General features: G+C 48.5%; 1 protein-coding gene across 1 annotated transcript; it reads right to left on the bottom strand.

The window, feature by feature from the left end:
* Positions 1-16,758: 16,758 nt before the first annotated feature.
* NEUROG2 (neurogenin 2) lies at positions 16,759-17,575 on the bottom strand. Its single transcript, XM_037508260.1, is given in 3 exon segments — positions 16,759-16,853; positions 16,856-16,975; positions 16,978-17,575. Coding segments are annotated over 3 exon segments (813 nt in total).
* Positions 17,576-17,983: the final 408 nt, after the last annotated feature.

The following is a 17,983-nucleotide window of genomic DNA, read 5'->3' as shown; positions in this document are numbered from 1 at the left end:
GAATATACCTCTTATGTGATCGTTTTACACATAGTGTTATAATCTGTGCTTTTTAACCTGACAATATACTGAGGACATACTTTCATGTGACTAAAAAGACCTGATTTCTTATTCTTGTGCACTCTGGCATTGCACGAAGATAAATAGGAGTGCAGAGTTCAGCTATAAGGCTGGATGTCACTGCATTTTGTATACTAGACAAAAACAGAAATAAATACACTATAGTAAGAGACACATCATACAGGCAGAGAATCGAGAGTTCAGAAAGGCCAGAGAACTTACAACTACACAGGTAAAACCAAAGCTGAAACCCAAGCCTTTCATTACAAATCGTTTGTTCTTTCTCTGAATACATTCCTTTTTTTTTTTAAAGATTATTTTATTCATGCATACAAGAAAGGGGTACAGGCCAAATGTGTGGAAGGGTGAGAGGATTCACCAGAGACAGAGCAGGGAACAGAACAGGCAGACTGAGTGAAGTACACTGCTGAGGGGAGCAGCGGGCGCCACAGGAGAGGTCTGCCGCGCCATGTGGGACCCTCGCTGGCCGGCCGGGATCAAACTGGTGCTGCAGAGACTGCGGACAGCTTCACAGCGCTACACTCAACTGCCTGCGCCACCAGGGAGGCCCTGAATACAGTCCTGAGTTTCACACTGTTAACCATCAGAGCAGAGACAAAGGGTTTTCAGGTTGACGTGGACATTTTTAAGACCAAACTGTTTTCAGTGTGCAGGGATTCTCACCCTGCTTTTTACCTGTCATCCCAGCAAAATGCCCGTGGTAGCACTTGGTTCCAAGACAGCCCCTGCTTCATTTTCAGACCTTCATCACTCAGCGGACTTATGCACACTGATGTTTTGAATGAAGTGGTCACCTTAGCCTAGGAGATCTGTGAAATTGCCCTTCGTAGGTCTAAATACTAAAGACTGAATATTTATTTGTTTGTTTGTTTGTTTAAATTTTATTTTTATATTCCCCATACAATTACAACCCCCTTATTTTGACCCCAAGCCCTCCTTTCCCACCCCCCACCCCCATAGAGTGTCTCTGGTTCATAGTTGTTTGTTGATTTTGATATTTTCTTTCATATGGTTATTCTTTTTCCTGGTCCCTCATTTAAGTTTTCTAGATTCCTGCTATGAGTGAGACCATCCGGTATTTTTCTTTTTCTTTCTGGCTTATTTCGCTGAGCATGATCCCTTCCAGCGCCATCCATGTTGCTGCAAATGGCATGTGTTTATCTTTTTTGAATGATGAGTAATATTCCATGGTGTATATGTACCACATCTTCTTGATCCAGTCATCTATTTTTGGGCATTTGGGCTGTTTCCAAAGCTTAGCTATTGTAAATAGTGCTGCTATAAACATAGGGGTGCAGGTGCCCTTTGGAATTGATGTTTCTGTGTCCTTTGGGTAAATACCTAGGAGTGGAATTGCTGGATCATATGGAAGCTCTATGTTTAGTAGGTCCAGAAATCTCCACACAGCTCTCCATAGTGGTTGGACCAGTTTGCACTCCCACCAGCAGTGCAGAAGAGTTCCTTTTTCTCCACACCCTCCCCAACATTTGTTAGTTTTTTTAATATGTGCCATTCTCACTGGTGTAAGATGGTATCTCATGGTGGTTTTGATTTGCATTTCCCTGATTACAAGTGATGAACATTTTTTCATATGCCTGTTGGCCATTTGCATTTCCTCTTCTGACTGAACATTTAATACTGAAAATACATTCCATCACTTTCCCGCTTATTTCCAAAGAAAATGAAATAAATACTGCAATCCCTCCCAGGTGAATCCTGCTTCATTCAAAACATCCCTCAACCTACGGCCTGGCTCAAATGAGGTGTGATGTTGGGGTTGGGAAGGGCCATTGCTAGTTCTGTGACTTTAAAGCAGATGCCAGGTTAAGAGCAAACTCACTGGAAGGTCTAGATTTGCTTAGCTAGATGGGAAAGGCAGAAAGTTCCTAGAGGAGAGCCTAAAATTGACTGGACTAATCTGAAGGTTGCAAAGCAGAGAATAAAGGGATCTGCTTTCTTTACCATTTCAGTAGACCTTATGTTGTTTTTTAAATAATTAAAAATCTAAAATAACTTTAAAAAGCGAAGTCTGTAATTTTATACTTAAACCACTATGCAGTTTTGTTACTCATCTGTTTTCAAAAAGTAATAAAACGGCAACTGAGAAAGATTTTGGTCCATGCACATTGTGTGTATGACTCATCCTACACTATTTATAAATAGAAAACTAAAGGTAAACTTTAGGTTCATGACCACACAGCTAATAAATAATAGAAGTAAGTTTTAACCCAAACTGATTGACTGACAAGCCCAGGCATAACAGTCAGACTATTCAAATTTGACTTTCCTGTTTTTCTGGGGTAGAGCCATATCACTGAAACCCAGGTTTATTACTGTGTTTATTGGAAGGCCTTATTATTGCCTTTACTTTTTTAAAAAGGATTTATTCATTTATGCATACAAGAACTGGGGTATAAGCTAGAGGTGGGGGTGGGTGAGTGGATTCACCAGAGACAGAGAGGGGAACAGAACAGGCAGACTGATGAAATACACTGCTGAGGGGAGCAGCGGGCAACACAGGAGAGGTCTGCTGCGCCATGTGGGTAGCTCCCTGGCCAGGGATCAAACTCATGCTGCAGGGGCTGCCAATAGCTGGATAGTGCTGTCTTTAACCCCTGCACCACCAGGGAGGCCCTTACTTACTATTGCGTTTAACATGGTCAAGCAAGTGTGTGTAAAGAGAATATATTCCGAATCCCTCACTCCCACTGATCCACTGCCTTAGCGAATTATTGCAAGTATGCTTTTTCTCAGCTTCAGAACAGTGTGGGTACAGCTTGAAAAGAGGAACTATTGCGTAAGGAAGAAAAATGATTTAGACCAGTCCATCTATGAGCACATCCATCTGTGATGGAACTTGGGGAAAGTTGACATTGGATACGATGCCTTTTTTGTTTTTTTCTTTCTCTTCAATTACTAAGTCATTTTATTTAATTATTATTCTGCATATAGTTTTACATCATTCTTCATTTTTAAACAATGTATGCTTTATCATCTCAGGTATAGTCCCCATAGAATTCCCACCATCAGTTCACCCGTGTACCATCACCATAGTCCCTTGTGCTCTTCCCTCCCCTGTTTTGATCCACCACTTTCTTCTTATCAAAGGTAAAAACAGTGGGGGTCATTGAAATGTGTCTTAATTGGGTACATATATTTGTAGCATTTGGGAACTGGTTGTTGTTTATCTTTAAAAACTTCCTTCATCATGGGCCTCCCCGTTGGCACAACGGTTGAGTGCTGGTCTGCGAAGCTGCCCAAAGCCTCTGCAGCGCCCTTTCAATCCCCAGCCGCCGGGCGAGGGTCCCACATGGCGCGCAGACCTCTCCTGCCGCCCGCTGCTCCCCTCAGCAGTGCACTTTGGTCCTTCTGCCTGTTCTGCTCCCCACTCTGGCTCTGGTGAATTCTCTCACCCTCCCGCGCTTCTGACTGTACCCAGTGCATGTATAAATAAATAAATAAATCTTTAAAAAAACCAAAACTTCCTTCATCAGCATTAACACAACAAATATTTATAGAGCTCTGAAGATAGGGGAGGAACTATTACTGACGCTGAAATAGGCATGCTGAACAAAGCATCACACACTTGTGCTGCTGGAGCTTCTGTTCTAAAGAGGAGACCTGTAAACAAAACCAGGAGATGGTGTGCATCTTGGTGACAGATGTGAGGAAGATAAAGATGGCTGGACTCCACTGTATCCTGCACTTCATAATAGGAACAGGAATCTAAAAATTGCATGTGTGTTCAGTACATTGTCTCTAACTGAATCTCCAAAAATTAGCTAGAAGCTCCTGAAGGAAAAAAGTTCAGCTGTTGCTTTCATCTCTCACAGTCCCTGCCTCCTATGGGAAAAACCAGACTTCCTTACTGAAAGATGGACACTACTGTTGCTTCTCCTGAAGGTCAGTGACAGAGCAGTATGCTTCATTTGGCCTTTAGGGAGGAAAGTATCATTCTAAGTTGTGTTAAGAGAACACTAGTTCGTAGGAGTGAACTGGATACGTGGGTGCAGGTTCCTCCCCATTTCAAGAAGCTTCTGCTCTCTGGCATTCTGCTCTGAGGCCCATTCTCTCCCCTCTTCAGCAAAGCAGCCCATCATGTTAATAAGAGTTGATTTGTAAATAGCGTCTCCCTCACCATGTCCCCCACCCCCCTTTGGCCAGACTCCTACTTTTCTGCTCAATGGCACAGATGCGGCTTTGAGCTGACTGGGACCAGGCAGCTATTAGCAGCAAATCCAGTGAGGGAAATTAATGAAGGGGACAACTAATAAAAGACAGCTCAGGACAACCAGACTAACTTGCTCCGAGCAGTAATTAACTTTTTTTTTCTCTCTTTTTTCTTTTTTTTAAACTCATGAAGGTAAATATGCCATCGGCACTGGTCCAGTCTAACTCTTCTTTATTAAAAAGGAGAGAGCAGAGCTATTCATGGGAAGCTGAGGCTTAATCTGTTTTCCCCCTAAGAAGAGCAATTTTAAATTACTGGTGTGATGTGTTTATATATCCGCGATGCCCAAATCAAGAGACACCTTGAAAGAGGAAGAAGAAAGAAGGCAGATGAAGGAATATGAGTCTCTGAATAAGAGACATCCTCTGCCTGAAAGCAGCATAAAGGAGAAAAATCTGTGTTACAGGTTTGCTTTTCTTCCCTACCTAAAATGATTGGCCTCTGTTCAGGGCAAGTGCTGGATGAAAAACAAGGCTGAACTCAAGACGGATGGCAGGTCTTAGATGCCAGTGTGAAAGCTGAACCTAGTGGAGGGTCACTTCCATTATCTTCCTCAGCCTTCCAGTTTCCACTCTTTTTTTTTTTTAAGATTTTTATTTATTTATTTACACAAGAACTGGGGTACAGGCCAGATTCGCGGGAGGGTGAGGGGATTCACCAGAAACAGAGCAGGGAACAGAACAGGCAGACTGATGAAACACACTGCTGAGGGGAGCAGCGGGCGCAATAGGAGAGGCCTGCTGTGCCATGTGGGACCCTCACCAGTCAGCCAGGATCGAACTGGCACTACAGGGGCTGTGGACACCTTCACGGCACAGCGCTAAACCGCCTGTGCCACCAGGGAAGGCCCTAGTTTCCACTCTTGAAGAAACATTTGTAAAAGACAACTGAAAATTTGTTTTCTCAGCCTATTTTTGAAAATCAAGGACTCGTTCAACAAAAATAAAACAAAGGACCCAGTCAAAAAATGGGCAAGAGTGCTCAATACTTTTCCAAAGAAGACGTGCAGATAGCCAAGAGGCACATGATAAAATGATGCTCATCTCTTATCTTCGGGGAAATGTGAATCAAAACCACAGTTTCTTTTTAAAGAAAGCAGGCACCTCACACTTGCTACAATGCTCTATATCAAAAAGCCTAGAAAGAACAAGTGCTGGCGAGGATAGGGAAAAAAAGGGGCCCTCTTACAGTGTTGGTGGGAATGCAGAATGGTCCAGCCCCTGTGGAAAAAGTGTGGAGGGTCCCCAGTATATTAAAAAATAGATCTGGGCCTCCCCAGTGGTGCAGCAGTTGAATGCTGGGTTGCGAAGCTGCCTGCAGCCTCTGCACCGCCGGTTCGATCCCCGGCCGCCGGGCGAGGGTCCCACATGGCGCACAGATCTCTCCTGTCGCCCGCTGCTCCCCTCAGCAGTGTATTTCGTCAGTCTGGCTGTTCTGTTCCCCGCTCTGGCTCTGGTGGATTCACTAACCCTCCCGCGCTTCTGACTGTACCCAGTGCTTGTATAAATAAATAAATAAATCTTTAAAAACAAAAAACTCGCAATCCAAATCATGCAAAAAAATTTTAATAAATAAATAAATAAATAATAGATCTGCTGTATGACCCAACAATTCCACTCCTAGGTATCTACCAGAAGAATATGGAATCACTAATTCAAAAGGATAGCTGCACTCCTGTATTCACTGCAGCACTATTTACAATAGGCAGGATATGGAAACAACCTATGTGCCCTTCAACAGCGCACTGATGACCATGCCATTCTCTATATACACAACGGAATACTACTCAGTTATTTTTTAAAAAGATGAAATCTTGCCATTTTCAACAATGTGCATGGAACTGGAAGAGATTATGCTAACTGAAATAAGTCAGAAGGACAAATGCTGGACGATTTCAGTCATATGTGGAATATAGAGAAAACAAACAAAAAAACTAAACCAAAATAAACCCTAGAAATATGACAGCCAAATTAAGACTACCCAGAGCAGGGGTGGGAGCAAAGCAGGAAGGGGGCCCAGTAGTCTAGGCTAAAGGACTGTGGGTGCTCGGTGCTGGGCGGGTGGCAGTGCTGCCTGTCACTGCTGAAAGCTAAAGAGCAGAGACCGGAATGGACCCGATAAGAAACATGTTTATTTAGACAGCTGGCCAGCGATCTGAGAATGGTGGGCACATCTTCCTGAAGAAACCACTCTAACACCTCATCTACAGCTGGCTGTTTTATTTTTTTTAATTTTTTAAATTATTTTTTAAAATTTTATATATTTTTACTTCATTTTTGCACAATGTATGCATTTTCATCTTGGTTATAGTCCCCATTCAATTCCCGCCCCCCTTGTTTTGATCCTACTCCCTCCACCTCCCCTCCCCAGTGTGTCTCTGGTTTACAGTCGCTTGTTGATTTTGATTTTTACTTTATTATAATTAGTCTTTTTCCTGGGCCCTTATTTAGGTTTTCTAAATTCCTGCTATGAGTGAGACCATCCGGTATTTTTCTTTTTCTTTCTGGCTTATTTCGCTGAGCATGATCCCTTCCAGCTCCATCCATGTTGCTGCAAATTGCATGAGTTTATCTTTTTTGATTGCTGAGTAATATTCCATAATGTATATATACCACATCTTCTTGATCCAGTCATCTGTTTTTGGGCATTTGGGTTGTTTCCAAAGCTTAGCTATTGTAAACAGTGCTGCTATAAACATAGGGGTGCAGGTGCTCTTTGGAATGGATGTTTCTGTGTCCTTTGGGTAAATACCTAGGAGTGGAATTGCTGGATCATACACAAGCTCTATCTTTAGTAGGTTGAGGAATCTCCACACAGCTCTCCATAGTGGTTGGACCAGTTTGCACTCCCACCAGCAGTGCAGGAGAGTTCCTTTTTCTCCACATCCTCGCCGACGTTTGTTGTTGCTAGTTTTTTAAAATATTTTCTAACTGGCTGTTTTATAGTGAGTTGAACAAAACAGCCTTAAGTGAATATTTCATCAGGACATTCACATCATCATAGTTGATGTTCTTGGTGTATTTGTCACATTCAGCCCCCAGAGTTTGTTATCAGCCTCCCAGTTATCTTGACTTTGGTACACACCTTGGCCTGCTCGGTTGATTTCTGATGACGTCCATGTCTGGCACTCATTCAGGCATCATCAAGGTAGGAATCTCAGTTCAACGTAAGAGTTTTAGCTTAGGGCCTCCCCGGTGGCGCAGCGGTTGAGTGTTCGGCTGCAAAGCTGCCTGCAGCCTCTGCAGCTCCGGTTCTATCCCCAGCCACAGGGCAAGGGTCCCACATGGTGCGCAGACCTCTCCTGCCACCCGCTGCTCCCCTCAGCAATATATTTTAGTCAATCTGCCTGTTCTGCTCCCTACTCTGTCTCAGGTGAATCCTCTCACCTCCCCCTACCCCTGCACCTCTGACCTATACCCCAGTTATTGTATGCATAAATAAATAAAAATAGACCTTAAAAACAACAAGATAGAGAAAAAAGGAGACAGAGACACTATATATTTAAAAATAAAAATGGGGCCTCCCCGGTGGCGCAGCGGTTGAGCGCTGGGTTGCGAAGCTGCCCGCGGCCTCTGCAGCGCCGGTTCGATCCCCGGCTGCTCCCCGGCCACCGGAGGAGGGTCCCACATGGCGCGCAGACCTCTCCTGCCGCCCGCTGCTCCCCTCAGCAGTGTACTTCGGTCCTTCTGCCTCTGGCTCTGGTGAATTCTCTCGCCCTCCCGTGCTTCTGACTGTACCTAGTGCATGTATAAACAAAAAAAAAAAAAAAAAACGGACAAACAAACAAACAAATAAATAAATAAATAAACATGCCTCTTAAAAAAAATAAAAAAATAAATAAATAAAATAAAAATAAAAATGACTTTTATGATATAAAGTATGTAAAAAGTCAAATTCATAGAAACAGAAGAGTGATTGACACAGCAGGGGGAGCACAGGGGAGCTGAGTGGATCTGCAGTTTCAGTTTTGCAAGATGAAAAAGTTCTAGAGATCTACTGTAGAGCAATAGAATGTACGTACTACCACTAACTGTTCACGAGACGATATTTCTTTTTATTGTTTTGAAATGTTTTTTAAAAAGCACCCTTAGGATGGCTGTAGATTTCCAGGGACTGAACTTCCTTGCGTGACCAAAATAACAACGGCTCTTATAACGATCTTCAAACTTCATAGGTAAGCTGCCAAGTTTTGCTCAATTCAAGACTGGGGGGGGGGCTGCAAATAAATTACACAGCCCTTCCAACACATATACATACATGTGTGCCAACATATGCTATTGTGAGGCCGTAATAACCACCAAATCTCAGTGGCTTTAACTCACCAGTGTATTTCTCACCTCCTGTTTTATCCATTGCGAGTTTAGTGACTGAGGAGGACCATGGCTCTTCATGTGGCCACTCGGAGGCCACCCAGCTTTGATATTTTGGTCTCATCACCTGAGACTTGGCCCCACCCAGTAGCCTGGGGTCTGGCCTGGCCAGAACATTACAGAATCAGGTGGTTAGGTGCACCCTCCATGAGCCCCAGCAGCAGGGCTTTGTCAGATGACATGAAGCCAAATGACAGGCTTTCAAGAAGACTTGCAGAGCAGGGGAAACATAGTACTAAAGAAATGGTGTTTCCTGGAACGCTAGGACTATTGGCTAGTGTGTATGGGAGGCATTGACCTGACAAAAAGTAACCGTTCTAGTTTCACCAGGTCCAAGATAGTGTGAAAGGGTGACAGCTGTGAATGTCAACGAGACTGAGAGACAGTGGGCTTCTGTGTGATGCCATCCTAGCTACCTCGGGTAATGTTTTGAGACTCCATCCTTTGAAATACTCTATCACATTTTCTAAAACTTGAAGGTATGTCCTGAGTACAAGAAACACTGAGAACCCTAATGTTATGAACATTCTCCTTGTGTCTCAACAAAGACCTTGGGGCATCACTTATTTTGCTTGGGTAAGAAATGGGTGCCACTAAAGGAAATTGAATGTTGGTGTCTTTTAGGTGGAAAGATACAAAAGTAGCGATTACCTGGAGACCGATGTCACCTCAGGATTTGTTCCAGTCAGCTTTGTCTACTGTTGTCATCATTACCACTTTATCCATGTTGTTATGGAAGACATGCGTATTGGGGAGATTCAGAGTAATTTGAGGGTGAGGTAGGTTTCACTGCCCAGAGCCTCCATCAATTCAGCTTCAGCTTCTGTAGTTCAGAACCACTTTGCTCTAGAGGGAAAAAAAACAACAACAATAACTAGGAAATCTAGAGAACTCAATGTCAGAAAACAGAATAAGATTCTAGAACAGATCCACCCAAGTAGAAGTGAAGCTCCTTTGTAATTATTTGCTCATAGGAATAGCAAATTCATTTTTCACTACGCTCTTCCTGATACTTCCCAGGTAAAGATGTAAATGGACTCTCCTAAGTCTACTGAAATAACCGGAGCTTCTGTTGCAAAAGCCATCAAGAGCTCTGCTGGAAAGGCTTGTCCATGTACTTGGTGAACACATTTCCTTCTAATTCCAGAGAAACTCCGGACTTGAACTCAAGACCTTCAAGTTGCTTTATGAATCTACCAGCATTTCAGGTACTTTTTTTTTTTTTTGTCTCTTTCTAAGCCACTGCCTGGCAACTTTGAACATTAAGGAAAACATTTTTACTTCAGCTAGGTTTTATTCCAAGGGAGTGTTTCAATCATGTTCTAGCACTGTGAGATGGAAGAGTTGTTAATACATGACTACAGTAGTTATCTAAGGTGGTTAGTTTCCTCCACGTGGCTTCACAGGTATGTTCAAGGTTTTACCTCATTTGATGTCTTTTCCAAAGTTATCTGTAAAGTAAGGCAAGAAAATACGTTCCTCATAGCCTCACGTTGCATCAGCCTTGTATTTGTTTGCATGTTATGGTGTTTCAGTGGATGCAAAGGGTTGAAGAAACACAGTCAAATCAAAGCAATCCCAGAGTCCCTCATTTTAAAATTATTTCAATGCATAGCAAGATTTATGTGTTACAGAAAGAAAGCAAAGGCAAGCCTGGGGGGTTGCTCTTTTGTCACACTGCCACTAGTTTGGCTTCTTTCTGCTATTCTCATACCAAGGAGGCAATAAACCCCCCTGAGAGTGATAGAGCTGCCCCTGGAGCCCTAATCGGGCAGAGGAGCTTTTATGCCAAAATACAATGCACAAAGGGATCATAAACACATTTGAAAAGGAAGATGACCTCTTTGTCACAAGGAATTGGACTTTATTGCAAGCTGCTACCATGGAAACCGGTTCCCAGCTCTCTCTTATTTTGAAGGGGCCTGATTCCATTTTGCATGGACCTGGGCACTTTTACTTCACTGTTTCTAGGTGAAATAAAGCAGGTAAAAGTTTTGGCTTCTTTGCTCCATTGCATAATGTCTCCAGGTAGGCCTCTATGCCAGAGTGGAGAGAAAAAAAAGAGAGAAGGTGATGATGGAAACATTAGAAAGCAAGGAGAGGTGAAGGAAAACAGTGTCTGAGCTCTATCGGCGAAGATCAATATTCTTGTGAGAATCTTTAAAAAGTCAGCTGTGGTGCAAACAGCCTCTCTTGGAGACAGTCCTTGGAAATAACTTCTACCTCTGTTTTTCTACCATTCCTGGGATTCAGGGTGCCCTCCGGGGTCTGCCAGGTCACATGAGTCCTACCAAATCAAGTGTGGGCTCCCATTAAGACTCTTGGATCCCACTTTCTTGTACCTCTTAAGAACTATGGCTTCTGCTTTGTGAGAAAGTTGATGTGAAGAAAACCCGATGTCCGGCCTCCCTGGTGGCGCGAGGGGTTAAGCACCTCACTATGAAGCAATCTGCAGCCTCTGCAGCACAAGTTCGATCCCCGGCTGGCCAGGAAGCAACCCACATGGCGCAGCAGACCTCTCCTGTCTCGCCGGCTGCTCCCCTCAGCAGTGTATTTCAGCAGATCTGCCTGCTCTGCTCCCCACTCTGTCTCTGGTGGGTTCTCTGACCGCCCCCACATCTCTGGCCTGTACCCCAGCTCTTGTGTGCAAAAATAAATAAATCTTTAAAAAAGAAAAAGGAAAACACGGTGTCTATACAGTTCCAGCCTTGAAAAGGCAAAGGGAAAGCTAAGTAAAAAGTGAATGGGTGCGGAGCTAAGCACCGCCCAAGCGCTGTCACCGCAAAGCCGCTGGGACACCTGAAGAATGGCCGAGCTCAGCTGCCGGGTGGGGTCGGGGGAGGGGTCGGGGGTGACAAGGGACGGCGAGAAGCCGTGGACCCCAGGACGCGCCCTGTTCCACGCACCCGCCTATTTTCCCTCGCACCTGCGGCGCGCACACCTCCGCGTTGGCCTGCGCTCAGGTGCCGGAGCGGGGTGCGCCCTGGGCAGGTGAGACCTCCGCGCGCTGGGAGGCCGCAGGGCGCCCCGCGCTGGCGAACCCCGGGGTGCAGAGAAACTGGAGAGGCTGAGAGCAGGCAGGGACACGCACCTCGTCCTCCCTTCTCCCGCTCCGCCCCCCTGCTCGGGCACCGTCAGGAAAAAAAAGCCATTATTTATGGTGGCGCGCACGCCATCAGGACGCGTTCCCACTCGGTCCTCCCGGCTCACGCCACCTCGCAGGCAAATAATAGCCTCGCCACGCCGGCGTGCCCGGCCCCCGTTCCGGATGACTGATTCCCTTTGCCGCTCTCGGCTTGGGGACCATCTGAAACTCGCCGAGTGACGTTCCCAGGGGAACCCCCTTCTCCAACATTCCACTCGGGCACTGAGGGGCCACTCACTGTGGTCCTGCACCACGCGAGCCTCGTCTCGGCTGGATCAGCCCAAGCGGGGAAAGAGTCGGGTCTCCGGGCGCAGAGGCCGGAGCCTGGAGACATCGCCCCTGGGCGCGCGCCCCACCCCAGGCCTTGGCGCCCCAAACTGCCGGCACAGTGAACCCTGAAGGGCGTGGAGAGGTGGAGGGGCTTGACAACCCCGGTCTTTCATCCCTCGCCCCCTTTTTGGACATTCCTTAAGTTTAATCATTAAAGAGGATTCCTTTTCTTCCTTTTTTTTTTAAGGAGGCTGCAGCTTAGCGCAGCCATCGCTGACAACCTGCCCCCCACACTGCCCGCGATCTGAAAGCTCTGCCCCGAGCTTTGTTGCTTCGCTGCCAATAGCAGACTTGGGGAAACCAAGCCTCCGATTTCTGGCCACATCAAAGCAGTGATTATGCAAATACCCATTTTTTTAAAAAAGAAAAAAAAAAAAGGATAAAATAGAGGGGGAATTATTTATCACACAATGAACCCCCTGCCAGGGCGGGAAACAATAGATCAGACCAGATAGCACTTCTAGCCTCGGGCCGGGGGAGCGCGCAGGGGGTGCTGCAGCCCTCACGTTTTATTGGTCTAACCTAATTTCACTAATTCTCTTTTCACACGTTTTCTTTGGCGGATTCGGAGGCCGGGACTTTCACGCTCCCGGGAGCGCCCTGCACGGGCGCAGCGAGGCTGCTGCTTGATTTAATTAATACATTCAAAGCTGGCCCGGGAGCCCGGCTCGGGGGCGAGGGTCGGCCGGGCGCGCGGAGGAGGCGCTTTTAACCGGGTGCAGGTGGCGCCGCCCAGAAGTCCCAACCTGCCGGAGGCCGTGCGGTGCCCGGGTGCGCCCCGCGGGCGGGTGCACGAGGCCTGCGCTGGGCCTGGTCGTGCGTCCCTGGAAATCTCGCCAAATTCTGCAAAAGGGCTCCGCACCCTCGCTTCCTTAAGGCCTGGCGGAGGGGAGGGGAGGGCCCCCTCCCCAAGGCCCAGGCGTCTCCAAGCCCCCCTGGATCAGCGCTGGGGCCCAAAGGATGGCGCGTCCCTTTTCTTGCTTTTTTCTCTCCCCGCTTGGCCCTCAAATGAGGCTATTTAATGAAGGAGACGTCAGCCTTAACGAGGCCTGGGCCTTGCAGAGCAAAGAAATACAAGCCATCCAGGCCCTGGCAGAGGCGGAGGCGACATCGCCCAGGAGGACAGGACCAACCCTCGCGCCTCTCTGCCTTGGCTCTTGAAAGGTCCAGCGGCTCTGGCGGTGCAGAGACTGCAGTGGGAAGAACATGGAGCCGGCGCTCTGCAGAGAGCAACCAGGAGCAGCGGTTTGAAGGAGCAGCCCCGGATCCTCGCTCGCTCTGGTGCGGTCACAAGTTGGGGACAGGGATGAAGAAATGCAGCGGACACTTTCTCTGCTGCAGCAGCAAGGGCTGACTGCAAGCTGGTGACCCGCGTTTCTGCAGGTCCTGCATGGCACCCCTGGCTGTGGATTGGGAGGAAGAAATCCCAGGCCAGAGAGAGGCAGAGAGAACATTCTTAACAGCTAAAGGTGATTCGATGCCTTTAGGAATGATTCCACCAATTTAGCCTCAAGTAAGGTCGCTCTTGATGGAGAAGGGGACGTTTGGGCGTGGCCACAGATGGCAGGTGTGACTCCCGGCTGTGTGGCATCCTGCTGACACACCTGGGAACGGGCTGGTGCTGCACAGGTCTCCAGTCCTGGAGGGGCCATCGAGAGGTTTTTCCGTGCAATTAGGTCTGTGTTAAGTCTTTGGCTGTGTTGTCCTTGCGCCAAGCGATGATTTGCAGACCATCTACCCTTCTAAGCCTCTCCAGCTAAGCCATTACGGTCACCTGTTTATGGGGTCCCCTCACCCTTTGAGGGTTGCCTCTCTTTGTCATCTTGGAAGTGTCTGCACCTGAGTGACTGCCTGCAGGCACCTGTGCCAGGAATTGTTTCTTGGCAAGTATTTTTTTTTTAAAAAAAAAAGTAAACACTGTCGGCATTGGAAGAACAGCTGTTCACTATCAAGCCTCTGATGTTGTAAAACTCACACTGCACTCACGAGTAGGAGAAATGTCACTTTCTTCTCATATGAGCTTGTTGAGAGGGCTAAGGAGAACACCACCTTTAAATTGGAACGTTTTTCCAACAGGTCTTTCTTATTTTCAGTTATGAAAAACCAAACTAGGCCGCACTGGTGGCCTAGGGGTTAGTCTCAGAACTATCACCCCTAAGGCCTGAGTTCCATCCCCGGCCAGGAAGTTGACCCACATGGCGCAGCAGACCTCTCCTGTCTCGCCTGCTGCTCCCCTGAGCGGTGTACTTCGGTCAGTCTGCCTGTTCTGTTCCCCACTCTGTCTCTAGTGAATCCTCTCACCCTGCACCTCTGGCCTGTACCCCAGTTCTTCTACACACCAAAAAAAACAAACAAACAAACAAAAAAAAGCCCTTAAAACCTTGGGTTGGTTCCTCCTTTGATAAAATAGTTATTAAGATATTAACACAGTATTTTCCATATGGTTGGACGGGGGAGGAGTTTCAGAGACACGTCTCTGGAGAAATTATCGTTGTTGTGTGCAGAGGCGTGGAGGAATTAGCCCAAACCAGGAGCATCAGATGAGAAATTCATGGGGATGCAGGAGGTCACTAAGAGCCTAGATTTTTAGCTTCTGTTATACTGGATGCTCTCCCCCAAAAAGAGAACACCTAGATGTGGTAGACCTTCAGGTGGTCCTCTTTGACCCAAGGCCAAAGGTCATTCATTTCTGCTTTGGAGATTGAGGTGGAAGTTACGGAGTTATGTATTCTGGGACACCATTTTTGCTTTTTCTTTGACGAAGTCTCAACTGTGCAATTATTTTAGCCAGGACTGGAAACTTGCGCTTTCTTTCAGATACTACTTTATTCTTACTCACTTTGGACCTTTTCTTTTCTCTGGGAGTTTGCTTTCCCAGCCAACTGGTTTGTTAAAATGGACAATGTGAAATGAGCTTCCGGTAATGGGTTAATAAATACTCAAATTACAGATGTTCGAGCTGGAGGGAACCTGCAGAAATCAGCATCCAGTCTTTTCTGCTCACAGAAGTCAGCTGAAGCCCAAAAATTTAAGGGCAAAAACCAAGCCACTACACATTCCTTCAAGAAATTTCAACCTTAATAGTCATTAAAAATCAAGGTTCCTGATTTTCAGAGCTGATCATGACTTCCTAATTACTTAACACCCATCCTTTTCTGTCCTTGCTGATCTTTTCTGTTCAGAAATTGATTTCTTTAAAACCAAGTTGTACTAAACATTTGTATCGAGGATGACAGTCACATCAGTCTTAGTGTCTCAAATACAATTCAGGTGCTTTTCATTTTGTAGGCCTTGTCAGTCAGCATAATTCTACACTTGAACATTGACAAAAAATACAGTTGCTCCTCTAAATTTGAGATAGGGTGAATTTCAGAAAAGCACAACCCCTTCTGCTTCTAAAAATCACACAAGCAGAAAAAAGTTAAAAGCAACACACCCAGATTATGAAAATTAGATATTTTTATTTATAGTTTAAGCACAAGAACAATTTTCTTGTTCTTCAAGAAGTAAATACATACTAGAATAGACTCTGTAGAATATACAAAAAAATACATACTTTTCCCATGAAATTTTTCTTTATAATAAATAGAAGGGAACACGTGTGTGGCTGATCCCGATAATGCTCCGTGTCTGCTGAGGTTTTCAGTCTGTTGATTTATTTTTAATCTCTTGAAAGAATGGGGGAGTTCCTTTCCCCCAAAGGGTCAAGATAAATAATGCATGAACCAACCCTCCCTCGCGATTTTTCCCTTTTCCTCCACATTTTTCCTTTTGATGGCGAGTTCAGCCTAAATTTCCACGCTTGCATTCAATCATCACAAAGCCTACAAATTATACAATGACTTCTAACCTGGCGCGCTAACAAAACCACTTTTTCCTCCTTATAAATCATAAGAGACAGATGGCAAAATGGAGAAGAAAAAGGAAAGCGAAGGACGGGACAATGGGCATTGTGACGAATCTGGGAAACGGAACAAAGTGCACATCAGAGAGGGAAAGTTTGGTTTGACAGGTGAAATTCCCACAGCCCGCGCAAGGCAGTGGGAAGCAAGCAGATGCCCGCCAGTGCGAATCTGTGGATAATATTATTACCGGCAAAATCATTCAGATGCTAAAATACATTTCTTTCTACTCGACATTAACATCTCTATGCAGAAGCAAAGGTGAAGAGATCACAGGAACCAGTTGCTCTCCCCCTGGGAGATTCACACGAGCTGCGCCGAGTCCCCCGGCATCCCCAGGGCCGGGGGGCGCACAGGGGAGCTCAGTGCGCCCCGCCAGCTCTTCAGACGCGTGACGGTCATCTCTTCCCAGCATCATGTTTAATCTTAGAAAGCGCCCCCCCAACTCCATCATCCTCTTGCACAATACCCTCCACCACGCCTGCACCCCACCGTGCCAGAGCCCGTCCGCGCGAAGGACCCCTCAGCCGGGAATGCACCCACCAAGCGGGGATTCCAAGCGGCTCCACCTGCTCTGGGGCGTGAGCCGGTTTCCAGGGCGCGGACAGTGGGGGCGGGGGGCGGGGTGTGGACGAAGCGCTCGGCGGGGGACAGGAAAGGTCCCCCGCCGAGGGCTGGGTGCGCGGCCGAGCCGGCGGCTTAGATGCAGTCCCTGACCAAGGGTAGGTGCGGCGCGTAGCGGAGCTGGTCGGCCGGCGGGGGCTGCCAGTAGTCCAGGTCTGACCCCGCGGGCTCGCGGGCGATAAAGTGCAGCTGTAGGGGGAGGTGGAGCTGGAGGACGCGGAGGAGGGCGGCGCGGGGCTGTCGGTGCAGCTCCACGTGGAGGCGGGCGACGGGCTCTCCCCGCTGCTGCTCGGGCTGCGCTGGCGCCCCCCGGGCTCAGCAACGCCGCCTCGGGGAACAGCCCCCCGGGCAGGCCCGCGCCGCCGCCCCCGCAGTGGTCCGCCAGGCGCAGCGTCTCGGTGAGCGCCCAGATGTAATTGTGGGCGAAGCGCAGGGTCTCGATCTTGGTGAGCTTGGCGTCCTCGGGGAAGGTGGGCAGCACCTCGCGCAGCGCGTCCAGCGCGGCGTTGAGGTTGTGCATGCGGTTGCGCTCGCGGTTGTTGGCCTTGAGCCTGCGCGTCTTCTTGATGCGCTGCACCGACTCCGCCGTCTTGGCGCCGCGCGCCCCGGCGCGCGCCCTCGAGGGGCGCCTCTTGCATTCGTGCACCAGCCCCAGCAGCCGCGCGGGCCGGCAGTCCTCGGCCGGCGCCGCCGAGCCTCCCCGCGCCCGCAGCGCCGCCTCGGCCCCTCGCGGCCTCCGGGCCCCGCCCGGCGCGCCCAGCTCCTCCTCTTCCTCCTCGTCGGCGCTGGACGACAGCGGGGTGAGGGCCGCCGAGGCCGGGGAGGCCGAGCCGAGCAGCACCAGCACGTCCTCGTCCTCCTTCAGCTCCAAGGTCTCGGGCTTGACGAACATCCTGCAGGAGAGAGCAGGTCAGGAGAAGGCGCTCGACGCTGCGCCCACCCCGGCGCACACGCGCGCGCTTGGAGTCGCGGGGGCGCCTCCCGAGCGCACCCGAGAGGACGGGCTCGGAAGGGCGCCGGGGAGGCTCGCCCTCTGGGCGGGCGGGTGGGGGTCCCGCCGGGGCTCCGCCAGCGCAGCAGCGCCCCCCTTGGCCACCCCGCCGCCAGCCCCGCGGCCCCGCGCGCTGCGCGCCGTCCGGGCGGCTGGGTGTCCGGGCCCCGCGGCCGCGAGGCCGGGCGACGTCGGCGGCGGAGCGCGGGAGACACGCTTCCAAGCGGGGAGCCGCCGCCTGGACTTACTCCGCTGCTCCCCGGCGGGGCGCGCGCCGCGCTCCGGGTCTCAGCAGCGCGCACGGCCGCT

The sequence above is a fragment of the Talpa occidentalis genome, unplaced genomic scaffold, assembly GCF_014898055.3.
Source record: "Talpa occidentalis isolate TD23 unplaced genomic scaffold, MPIMG_talOcc4v2.1 talOcc4.13, whole genome shotgun sequence".
NCBI lineage: Eukaryota > Metazoa > Chordata > Mammalia > Eulipotyphla > Talpidae > Talpa > Talpa occidentalis.
This window is presented reverse-complemented; position numbering and strand designations above follow the sequence as displayed.